At 39.2% G+C, this 12,008-nt stretch overlaps 1 protein-coding gene across 1 annotated transcript in view; it reads right to left on the bottom strand.

Annotated features, from left to right (window-relative positions):
- Positions 1-882: 882 nt before the first annotated feature.
- The window catches only part of LOC126095102 (protein KTI12 homolog), a 28,369-nt gene continuing 17,243 nt past the window's right edge, over positions 883-12,008 (bottom strand). The window contains exons 5-6 of the mRNA XM_049909806.1: positions 10,896-10,958; positions 883-1,177 (exon numbers count right to left, since the gene is read on the bottom strand). Coding sequence (XP_049765763.1) covers positions 965-1,177; positions 10,896-10,958 — 276 coding nt within the window. The 3' untranslated portion in view covers positions 883-964. The remainder of the gene's footprint in view (positions 1,178-10,895; positions 10,959-12,008) is intronic.

Raw genomic sequence — 12,008 nt, 5'->3', positions numbered from 1 at the left:
TGGCACTCTGGAACCTTTTGACTGTGGCCAACAAAGCTTCCAGCTGCATTTGGACTGTGGCCAACTCCTGCATCCACACACAACAGACAAAGTCTCTATCCATCTGGCTAATGAGTGATTTACTATAAGAAACTTAAGGAAATCTAGCGCCACACAAGGTTAACAGCTACACACTAGTTGGCAGAAAGGACACACAACAATGAAAAACAATAAAATGTATATAGTGAATACTTTTAAAAAAAACCAGTGACCTACAGTAAACTCTTAGGGGCTATCTAGTGAATATTATTTAAAAAATTAAACAGTAACTACAGTAAGGTACACCTACTGATTATCCCTCGTATTTATAATGTAAACAAAAATTTACGTACATGCAAAAATGACCCAATAAAACTATAAAAACTGCTTCCTTCAATGTAGCAAGTCTAAATGATACTAATAGACGTAAATACTGAGTATTTTACACTGATTTAATTGATAATCCCGCATATTTACAGTCAGTTAAGAATGAAACAAATATTTGCCTACAGGCGAAACTGTCCTAAACGGAAACTTCGCTTTTCCTATTCAGATGCAAATAAAAACTGAAACCTTCCATTTATCAAGTCTATCTGACACTAATGCACATAAATACTATAAAATATACAGCAAAAACAATTACTAGCTAACTTACTTGTCTCATAACACAGCAAGTAAAAAGCGCCTGTAGCCGTAGCTCATAACTTATGTCATCTATGGGCTCGTGCATATTCTGACAAAGACTTTATCAAGGTTTACTGCAAGAGAGTATCTTACACGGGCTGGTAACAATTAGCGTAAGTGGTGCAGCAGGATAAAGCTATTCATTCAATACAATCAAAAACAACTACAAATTCAATATAGATATAACAATTTATTATAAAACATATACATACATAAGCAAAATGTTTTGGTACCAACATACATACAAATATGAGTAAAACATTTATGTTATGTTGCTATTAAGAAACTGTATGAACAATGGGCCTATTTTAGAAATGTCATTTGATGGATGCAGTTTGGTATAACTCAGAAATTGTCTTCTCAGCCTGCTTAGTTGAGGGACAGAGAGTTTCACACCATTTGTTCTGACAGAATCCTTAAAGCCAGGTATTTTTATTTCTGAATCGACACCTAGTTTCTGAGCTGAGAGTATTGCCTGCAAGAGAATCAACACATTAGTCTGCTGTAACAGACGGAAAAAAAAATTATAATCTCTTCAAACCAATGTACATGTAACACCTGCCTCCTACATAATATTTTTTACTAACAATCTTTTCAAAATTACAAAACTAAAAGAATGATTGATTTTCAAAGAGAAGTACATAGCAAAGCAGCACATAAAACATTTTGTTCATTTAAGAAGGATTTGCAAAAATATTCAAATAACTAATAGTTTGCACAGCATTGAGAAATACGTGGGTCATCCAAAAGTAAGTTCCATTTCTATTTCTATCCGTGGCAGCACTACGATCGCAGTTCCGAGCATGCGTGCCAGTTATTCTGACTCAAGGAGAAGACATGTACGCCATTTTCTGATTGCTGCTGCCGACGTGTACTTTGTAGTGCTTCTTTATAATGTCAGCCATAATTGAAAATGCCACCATGTGTGAAATCAGATCTGTGATTCGTTTTCTAAATGCAAAGAAAGTTAAACCAAAGGAAATTCATCGGCAAATCTGAGAGGTTTATGGACAAAATGCTATGAGTAATTCAATGGTTATAAGATGGGTCAGACTATTCAATGAAGGACGTGATCAAGTGCACAATGAAAAACGAAGTAGAAGCCCGTCTGGGGTTACTGATGAACTGGTTCACACAATTGAAGAAAAGATTGAGCACAACCATGAGTTTACACTTAGTGCCCTAGCTATGGAAGTTCTGCAAATCTCACAATCACTAATTCATGAAATTGTTACTGAAAAACTGAAATTCCAAAAACTTTGCTCACGTTGGGTACCCAAAATGCTTACTGAACAACACAAAAAACAACAGATGGGCAGTGCATTTCAGTTTCTGATATTCTACAATGAAGAAGGCGATGGTTTTCTTTCTCGGATAGTCATGGGGGATGAAACTTGGGTATTGTACAACACCCCTGAAACAAAACAGCAATCAATGGAATGGAGCCACACTTCATCCCCAACGAAAGTTAAGTCTAAGCAAATCTTGACACCTTGAAAAGTCATGTGCATTGTTTTTTGGGACAGAAAAAGTATTTTGCTAATTGATTTCTTACAACAAAGCCAAACAATCAATGCACATGGTTACTGTGAGACCATTAAGAAATTGGGCTGCGCAATACAGAACAAGTGCCAAGGATTACTGTCAAAAGGTGTTTTTTCCCCCGATAATGCCTGACCTCACATGGCAAAGAATGTGATCAAACAACTCTTACAGGAATTTCATTGGGACATGTTTGATTATCCTCTGTACAGCCTGGACCTCGCTCCTAGCAACTTTCATCTCTTCTTACACCTAAAATCTGTCCTTAGTGGTCAAGGACGAGCTGAAAGAAAATGTTATCACATGGTTGAATACACAGGCGGCAACCTTCCAAGAAGAAGGCATACAAAAACTTGTGCCACGCTATGACAAGTGCCCACAAAATTTCGGAACCTATGTAGAGAAGTAGTTTAACAGTTGTAGATATTTGTACAATAAATATTTTTTCTGTATCTGTACATGTTTGTTTTATATAACCACACGGAACTAACTTTGTGGACATACCTTGTATACAAATTATTCACATTGTCACAGGTATGTTTCTGCTTCACATGTGATATGGTATGAGTGGAGTGGTGTTAGGTGTGTGTGTGTGTGTGTGTGTGTGTGTGTGTGTGTGTGTGTGTGTGTGAATTATAACACAATAGTTTTGTTCCATCTGTACATAGTTAACAAATTTGTTTCCAAGTTATATTTGTGACATGTCATTTATGCATCACACGGGCTTCAGAATGTGAATAAGTGGCTAAAGGTACAGTATTTTGCAGCATAATAATAATAATAATAATAATAATAAAATGGAAATTCAGGGATTACTTTGGATTCCCTACTCTACAACTTACAGCTTCAAGTCACAAAATTGAAAGTTTGCACAATAGATGCTTTACCCCAGGTGGTAACTCTGATGAGGAATCCACCATTACACCATGTAATGTGTAATGGGACCTAGGATTCTGGGGAGTCCAACATTTGCAATGAAGATGATGATGAAGTCCCATACTCCTTGGCAGAGCGTAGGCGAACAACGTGGGAGTCCCGCACCGCCGTACTAGGGAAGGTCCTAGTGGAGGTGGTTTGCCATTGCCTTCCTCTGACCGTAATGACGATGAATGATGATGTTGAAGATGACACAACAACACCCAGACATCTCGAGGTGAAAATCCCTGACTCCACCGGGAATCGAACCCAGGACCCCGTGCTCAGGAAGCGAGAACGCTACCGCGAGACCACGAGTTGCGGACTACGATGAAAAAGAGATGGAATACACTGAAAAACCTTCCAAGTTTCAGTTAAAAGAAGAAGTACTACTTTGGAACATTAACTGTAAATTCTCTACTGAAAATTGGAAAACAAAAGGAATTAGAATTATTTCTGCAGACGAACAATATACTAATTATAGCAGTCCAACAAACACAATTCTTAGATGAGAATGTAGCTGATACACAATATTATAGAATTTATAAAGGGAAACCAGCAGTGAGAATAATTGAAAACATGACGATGTTCGGTACAACATTTTATGTAAACAAAAAATTCGTAAACAGTGTAACAGAATTTAGATCGAATTCAGAAAGAACATTCATGTTAACAATGAAGTGCAAGAATAAAAGTGACACCCTTGTAAACTGTCATGCACCTATAAATGCAGACATAAGAAGAAATATGGAGAAAGTATATCAATTCTGGTATCTTTTAGAATCTGAAATTTCTATCATACCTAAAAAGAATGTTAAAATACTTCTTGGTGACTTCAATGCGCAAATTGGGAGGGAAAAGAAATTTAGGACTATTGTAGGTGAATATTCAGCACACTCAAGAACAAACAGAAACGGTGAAAGGCTGATCAATATGTGTAAAATGTTCCAGTTAAAACTCATGTCCACACATTTCCGCAAACTACCAAGAACAGCCAAAACTTGGAGACATCCAAATCCATACCTAGGAGAATTTCAACTGGATCATGTAGCCATATCTAAAAGGTATAACACTGAAATTATGAATGTTAAAATAGTCAGAAATGGGGAATTTGACTCGGATCATTATCTCTCTAAGATTAAAATAAAATTTCTCCCGTCTAAAACAAAAAAGGTGACCAAGAAAGTGATCAGATAACAACACCACTACAGTTAATATTACAAAAGAAAATATAGAAAAATTTAGAGAAGAAATTGAGACAAATAAAGAAGGTGATTGGCGTGAACTCCAGATCCAAATAACTCAAGCAGCAGAGAAAACTTTAGGATTGGCCAAGAATAAAAAGAAGACATGGTGGCATGAAGAGTGTGAAGAAGCACCAATACAAAGAGCTCAAAAATGGAGATGATTGAAAAAAGAGGAAGGCACTGAACAATTCAGACAACAAAGAAAAAAAAACATAAAAAATAATCTGGAAAATCAAAAGAAACTTTGAAAATTCTCAGCTTATTGAAATAGAAGAAAATTTCACTAAAAATAATACTAGAAATTTTTACCAAACTTTAAACACATACTTAAAGGATATCAGGCACCAAGCATTGGTTTCAAAGATGAAAATGGCAAAATGGGATTAAATAACAAAGAAAACTGTGAAATTTTAGCAAAATTTTGTGAAAAGCTATTAAACTGTCCAGTTACAACAGATAAATTAGAATTTCCAGTGATATCTCAAAATCTAGAGGAAGATTTCCCACCAACAGAGTTAGAAATTCATGAAGCCATCAAAACAATAAAGCAAGTGGTGAAGACTCCATTACAGCAGAATTATTGAAGTGGTCAGAATCAAAATCATACAGGATCTACAACTGCTTCTTGAGAACATTTGGAAAACTGAAAAGATTGCAGTTTAATGGAAAACAGCATTAATCCACCCACCACATAAAAAAGCATTTGACTGTATAGACATAGAAACAAATAGATAAGGTCATTAGAGAATTTGGTGTTATATCAGAATTAGCAAATATAATTCGTGAAATAGTAACAGGTACAATATCTAAAGTCAAATTTATGGAAGAAGTATCTCAGCCATTTGAAATAAAAACGGGTGTTAGCCAAGGTGATGGTTTACTGTTTAATTGTGTTCTAGAAAAAACTGTAAGGTTCTGAAATTTGGAGCTAAAAAAATCACAAAATTGAACCTATAACTCTGGGAAGGAAAACAAATGAAATTTAGGTAAACTGCTTGGCTTTTGCAGATGATTTTGCAATACTTTCAGAAAACCTGACAGAAGCAGTTATTCAGATAAACCTTCTGGAAAAAACAGCAAACAGAACTGGTCTCAAAATTTCAGCAGAGGAAACAAAATTCATGACAAATATAAAAAATGTGCAAAAATTCACAGAAACACAAATAGGTAAAATAGAGCCAGTAAATAAATTCAAATATCTTGGAGAGACCATACAACAGAATGGACTAGAAGAATCTGCAGTAGACACAAGAATTAATAAAATGGAAAGAGCATCTGGTTTGACCAAAAATATTTACAACAAGAAATGTATATCTAGAAAAACAAAACTAAAACACTATACCACAGGGGTACAACGAGAATGTTGATAATGCCTAATGATGAACTATAAGATGGACAGACTAGAAGTACTGGAAAGGATTACAAGAAAAATAATCGGCACAATAAAAACTGCAGATAGTTGGAAAATAAGAAGTAATGAAGAGATCTAAAAGTTATAGAGAAAATATCTGAAATAATAGCCAAACGAAGATTAACCTTCTTCAGACAACTCTACAGAATGGATGGAAATAGACTAACAAAACGAATACTCCTATATTTCTGGAAGAATAAATCGACAATAGCACGGATTACAGAAGTAAGGAAAGATCTAGAAAGAAACAACATCAAAGAATTAGAAATAACAGAAAGAAACCTGTTTTAAAAATAAAATATTAAATTTGGAAGGCTTTCAAAGCAGAAGAAACTAAAAACGAGAACAATCAAACAATGGAAAATCCAGGATGGAATGTAACAATATCAAAGAAAGAAAGTTGCTACTCACCATATAGCGGAGATGCTGAGTCGCAATAGGCACAATAAAAACATTCACACATTCACAGCTTTTGGCCATTGAGGCCTTTGTCAGCAGTAGACACACATACACACATGCACACACATACTCACGCAAACGCAACTTGCACACACATCTGCAGTCTCAGAGACCTGAAAGTACACTGTGAGCAGCAGCACCAGTGCATGGTGGGAGTGGCGACTGGGTGGGGTTAAGGAGGAGGCTGGGGCGGGGATGGGGAGGGATAGTACAATGAGAGTGGCGCACAGTGAAGTGTTTCAGCTTACACGGAGGGCAGGAGAGAAGGTGCGGAGGGGGGAGGGAGTAAGTAGTGTAAAGGAAAGAAATAAAAATAAATTAAAAGACTGGGTGTGGCAGTGAAATGACGGCTGTATAGTGCTGGAATGGGAACAGGGAGGGAGCTGGTTGGGTGAGGACAGTGACTAACGAAAGTTGAGGCCAGGAGGGTTACGGGAATGTAGGATGTATTGCAGGGAAGTTCCCACCTGCGCAGTTCAGAAAAGCTGGTGTTGGTGGGAAGGATCCATATGGCTCAGGCTGTGAAGCAGTCATTGAGATGAGGGGTATCTTGTTTGGCAGTGTGTTCAGCAACAGGGTGGTCCACTTGTGTTTTGGCCACAGTTTGTTGGTGGCCGTTCATGCGGACAGACAACTTGTTGGTTGTCATGCCTACATAGAATGCAGCACAGTGGTTGCAGCTTAGCTTGTGTATCACATGACTGTATTCACAGGTAGCCCTGCCTTTGATGGGATAGGTGATGTTAGTGACCGGACTGGAATAGGTGGTGGTAGGAGGATGTATGGGACAGGTCTTGCATCTAGGTCTATTACAGGGGTATGAGCCTTGAGGTAAGGGATTGGGAGCAGGGGTTGTGTAAGGATGAACGAGAATATTGTGTAGGTTCGGTGGATGGTGGAATACCACGGTAGGAGGGGTGGGAAATTAGTGGGTAGGACATTTCTCATTTCAGGGCACGACGAGAGGTAATCGAGGCCCCGGTGGAGAATGTAACTCAGTTGCTCCAGTCCTGGATAGTACTGAGTTCCGAGGGGGAATGCTCCTCTGCGGCCGAACTGTGGGACTTTGGGAGGTGGTAGGAGATTGGAAAGATAAGGCATGGGAGATTTGTTTTTGTACAAGGATGGGAGGATAACTACGGTCAGTGAAGGCTTCAGTGAGACCCTCGGTATATTTAGAGAAGGACTGCTCGTCACTGCAGATGCAACGACCACAGTTGGCTAGGCTGTACGGAAGGGACTTCTTGGTATGTCATGGGTGGCAGCTGTGGAAGTGGGGGTACTGCTGGTACTTAGTAGGTTTGATATGGACGGAGGTACTGATGTAGGCATCTCTGAGGTGAAGGTCAACATCTAGGAAGGTGGCTTGTTGAGTTGAGTAGGACCAGGTGAAGCAAATGGGGAAAGTTGTTGAGGTTCTGGAGGAATGTGAATAAGGTGTCCTCGCCTTCAATCCAGATAGCAAAGATGTCATCAATGAATCTGAACCAGGTGAGGGGTTTAGGATTCTGAGTATTTAGGAAGGATTCTTCTAGATGGCCCATGAATAGGTTAGCATAGGATGGTGCCATGTGGGTGCCCATAGCCGTATCGCGGATTTGTTTGTAGGTACTGCCTTCAAAGGAGAAGTAATTGTGGGTGAGGGTATAGTTGGTCTTGGAGACTAGGAAGAAGGTTTTGGTTTGGAATTCATAGGGTGTCTGGAAAGGTTAGTCACTGTCCTCACCCATCCAGCCCCTTCCCTGTTCCCATTCCAGCACTACACAGCCATCATTTCACCGCCACGCCCAGTGTTTTAATTTATTTTTATTTCTCTCCTTTCCGCTACTTACCCCCTCCCCCCCCCCCCCTCTTCCGCACCTTCTCTCCTGCCCTCTGTCTAAACTGCAACACTTCACTGTCTGCCACTCCCACCATACTATCCCTCCACCTCCCCTCCTCAGCCTCCCCCTTATCCCCACCCAGTCGCCACTCCCATCATGTACTGGTGCTGCTGCTCGTAGCGTAGTTTCAGGTTCTAAGACTGCAGACGTGTGCAAGTTGCGTTTGCATGAATGTGTGTGTGGGCATGTGTGTATGTGTGTCTACTGCTGACAAAGCCTTAATGGCCAAAAGCTATGAGTGTGTGAATCTTTTTATTGTGCCTATCGCGACTCAGCATCTCCGCTATATGGTGAGTAGCAACTTTTCTTCTCTAAAATCGGGAACAAAATGGACAGAAGAAAGGAAGGGACTTCATGGTGAGAAAATGAGAGAATTCTGGAAAAATAGGAAACAACAACAAAGGAAGAAGAGGAACTGAGGTTGTTAACGTGAGTTGGTCAATATGATTGTGAAAAAAAAAAAGAGCTAAATGTGAAACTGTATCAAAATTGAAATTTCACTTTATAATACTGTAGCTCTTTATGTGCTCCTGCTGTCCTAGTACCAGATGGATCCCACTCAAGCAGAAATTTTAGTGATTTGCTTCTCTGTTCCAACCTTCCACAATCCATCCCCTTTCCCCCGGTGGAAAGAACCAACTGTCCCGAAAGCTAGAAAACATTTTTTCTACTGTTTATCAGTGTACTAATAACATTTAGAACTTTGTTACTGTAAAGTAAGTACTGGGAAGACATTCTGTGCCCTAGAAGTGAAACTGTCAGATGAGAGTATACCTGTGAACCTTCAATGAAAATAATATGAACAACTAATGGTCTAAAAACAATTATGCCACTCATAAGCATGATACTAAATTTTGTAACTGATAAACATGGGCAGAAATTTGAAAAGAAATATTCATGATAGAGTCATTCACAGCTGGTGTTCTTGTGAAAGCCAACAGCTCGATTATGAGTATGCAGCCTCGCTCATAGGCACAAATTACTATTTTCAATTTAAAATTAGTTTTCTGTTTATACCAGACATTGTCACCCTCTTTTTCTTTAGTGTCTTCCATTTTTCAGCCTACTATTTAGGCATGTCAGGTTATGATCCAACTCCATATTTGCATCCTAATACACTACACACTGCAGCCCAGTACATAATTCCCGACTCTATCTAGCCAGTGTTACACAGTAGCTATCTTCCATTGTCTCCTTGTCTTTTCCGAGTACACTTTCTTATACGACGGTTGGAACTTAAATAGTGGCAACTATTTATTCACAACTGATAAGAGTTACATGTTTGCACCTGTTACTGTCCTTCAAAGTAGTCACAAGCGTTGTGTAGAACCCATTGCCAGCAATATGGAATGCGTAGTATACTGTTAGCTGTGCCTGTTCTGTTGATGGTGTGAATGGAGCAGTCTACCGCCTGTCGAATCTCTGGAACAGTTCTGAAGTGTATGCCATGAAGTGGTTCCTTCATCTTCTAAATCAAATCAAAGTCACAAGGACTTACGTCCGGGGAGTATGGTGGATGGTGCAGTACTTCCCAGTCCCACTGACTGACCAGAGCAGCCACCTTCATCTTCTGAATCAAATCAAAGACACAAGGACTTACGTCCAGGGAGTATGGTGGATGGTGCAGTACTTCCCAGTCCCATCGACTGACCAGAGCAGCCACAACTTGCACTGTATGCGCCCACGCATCGTCATGCACAATGATGGGCGGGTTGTGCAGAAAGTGTTGTCACTTCTTTCGGTGATCACTGTCTTTTTTGATGTTCGTGGAATTGTGCATCGGGAATTCGTACCTCCTGGCCAGACTGTTAACCAGCACTTTTACTTGGATGTTTTAAAGTGTCTGCGAGAGGATGTGCGGAGGAAACGCCCGGAACTTTGGCGATCAGGTGACTGGTTTCTGCATCACGACAACGCTCCAGCACACACGGTCTTATGAGTGACCCACTACTTGGCATCTCAGAGGTGGTATGTCATTCCCCACGCTCCGTATTCACCGGACCTAGCCCCGTACAACTTTTTCCTATTTCCACGAATGAAAAAAATGCTAAAAGGGGGGCGTTATGACGATGTGGAGGTGGTAAAAACAGCTTCGCAAAGGGCACTGTACAATATCAAACATGCTTCCAACAGTGGGAAAAGAGACCTGACAAGTGCATCACATGTAATGGAGAGTATTTTGAAGGTGACTGAAGTAATTTTGTAAAAAGGTTCATCAATAAATTTTTTATGACAACAATCCGGTCTCTTTTGGGTCCCCCCTCATATTTTCACATTTTTCTATCATTCTTTTCATAAGCTTACTACAGTTTGAACCTCCAAACAAGTAAAAATATTTTAAAATTCCTCAGTTTCCTTATATTTCTATTTTATCATCAGTTTGTGAAGTGCAGATACAAATGCGAAGAAAGGGAGTTGGACTGGCAAACACCAACAATTTATTGTCAATCATTCCACACAAATTCAAGGAAGGATCTGGTAGGATGAATCACTTTTCGACAAACAGACAGACAGACAGACAAAGTGTTCTGATAACTGATAACTTATTGTTACTTTCTTAATGAAAAAGGCTTCAAATATCAGATTCCATAAATAATTACAGCATGTTGTGTTGTATGTGAAAACAGCAATCAATACTACTTTTATGAAACAATAGTATGAGTTGTTTGTATACTTTATTTATAACATCGTGTCACATGAAATAATGAGAAATGAAGGAAAACTATCGTTACTTACAGATAGTATCTCTTGGGTCACTTTGTCCAGCTCATACAGAAAATTTGTTGAGGAAAGAGGAGCCTGAAACACAAGACAATTGTCCACTATTGTAAACGACAATGTTCACTCGTGCATGCACACACACACACCCACACCCACGCACCCGTGAATATAACACCCCCCCCCCCCTCCCCCACAAACACAAACCTAAAATAGTTATGTCTGGATGCCACTAGCATTCACACTGTGTGTGTGTGTGTGTGTGTGTGTGGGGAGGGGGGGGGGGGGGGGTCACGCATGTGCAAGTGTATTTCTTCTTTTTTAATGGTAAAAATAGAATTAATGTAAAAGACAATCTCTTAAGTGGACAGCATTATCCATATTTTTTACTGATAAAAAAATATATATCTGCAGACCAACTGAAATCTTCAAACACAGTTAAGTGCCCTCAACCCAAAAGGCAGTTTGAAGAACACAGTGTTTTATGTAGCATGGTCCAGCTGTAAATGACACTCATGCCTCTTTTCAATTTGATTTCTGACTGGCTGCAAACTGACTCAACCGGTTAAAGGTGAAACTAATCTTCAACATTACCTCTGAATCACAAAGCAATTTCTCACTTACCCAATTCCCCAAAACATTGCCAGAGGTGCAAAAAGGAAGCCATATTTAATAGGAAAAATCCTAGGGCCAACCAAGGGCTGTCCGTAACTCTCTGGAGTTATGGTCAGTTTTCTTCTCAGTCTTCAGTTCAAAATATATTGTAGCAACTAAACTTATTTTCAAGAGTTCACAAGTGAGCTGTTTCAGTGTCTTTCTTGTTTCCCAATAAACAGATATGCAACAACAAAAAATAGACTTAGAAATGAGCTGTAATGTAAGTGGCAAGTGATTACATATATATTCAGGAACAACAGGATCTCCGAACTTGCACTATGATAACGTAAAGGTAGGAAGATCTTTTCTAATTACATACTTAAAAAGATGACACCAACACTGTCTTTGGAAACTAATGACCATTTCAGTAGGAAAATTCCCTGAAAGTTGGGCTACAAGAGACAAAGTAGTACAGGAAAGAGGGAATAAACCTATTCTCACAAACCTTTTCCATTTTTTATTAGCTTGGTATAG

Source organism: Schistocerca cancellata, chromosome 8, assembly GCF_023864275.1.
Source record: "Schistocerca cancellata isolate TAMUIC-IGC-003103 chromosome 8, iqSchCanc2.1, whole genome shotgun sequence".
Classification (NCBI taxonomy): domain Eukaryota; kingdom Metazoa; phylum Arthropoda; class Insecta; order Orthoptera; family Acrididae; genus Schistocerca; species Schistocerca cancellata.
The sequence above is the reverse complement of the archived record's forward strand: the minus strand, read 5'-3'. Positions and strand labels throughout refer to the sequence as shown.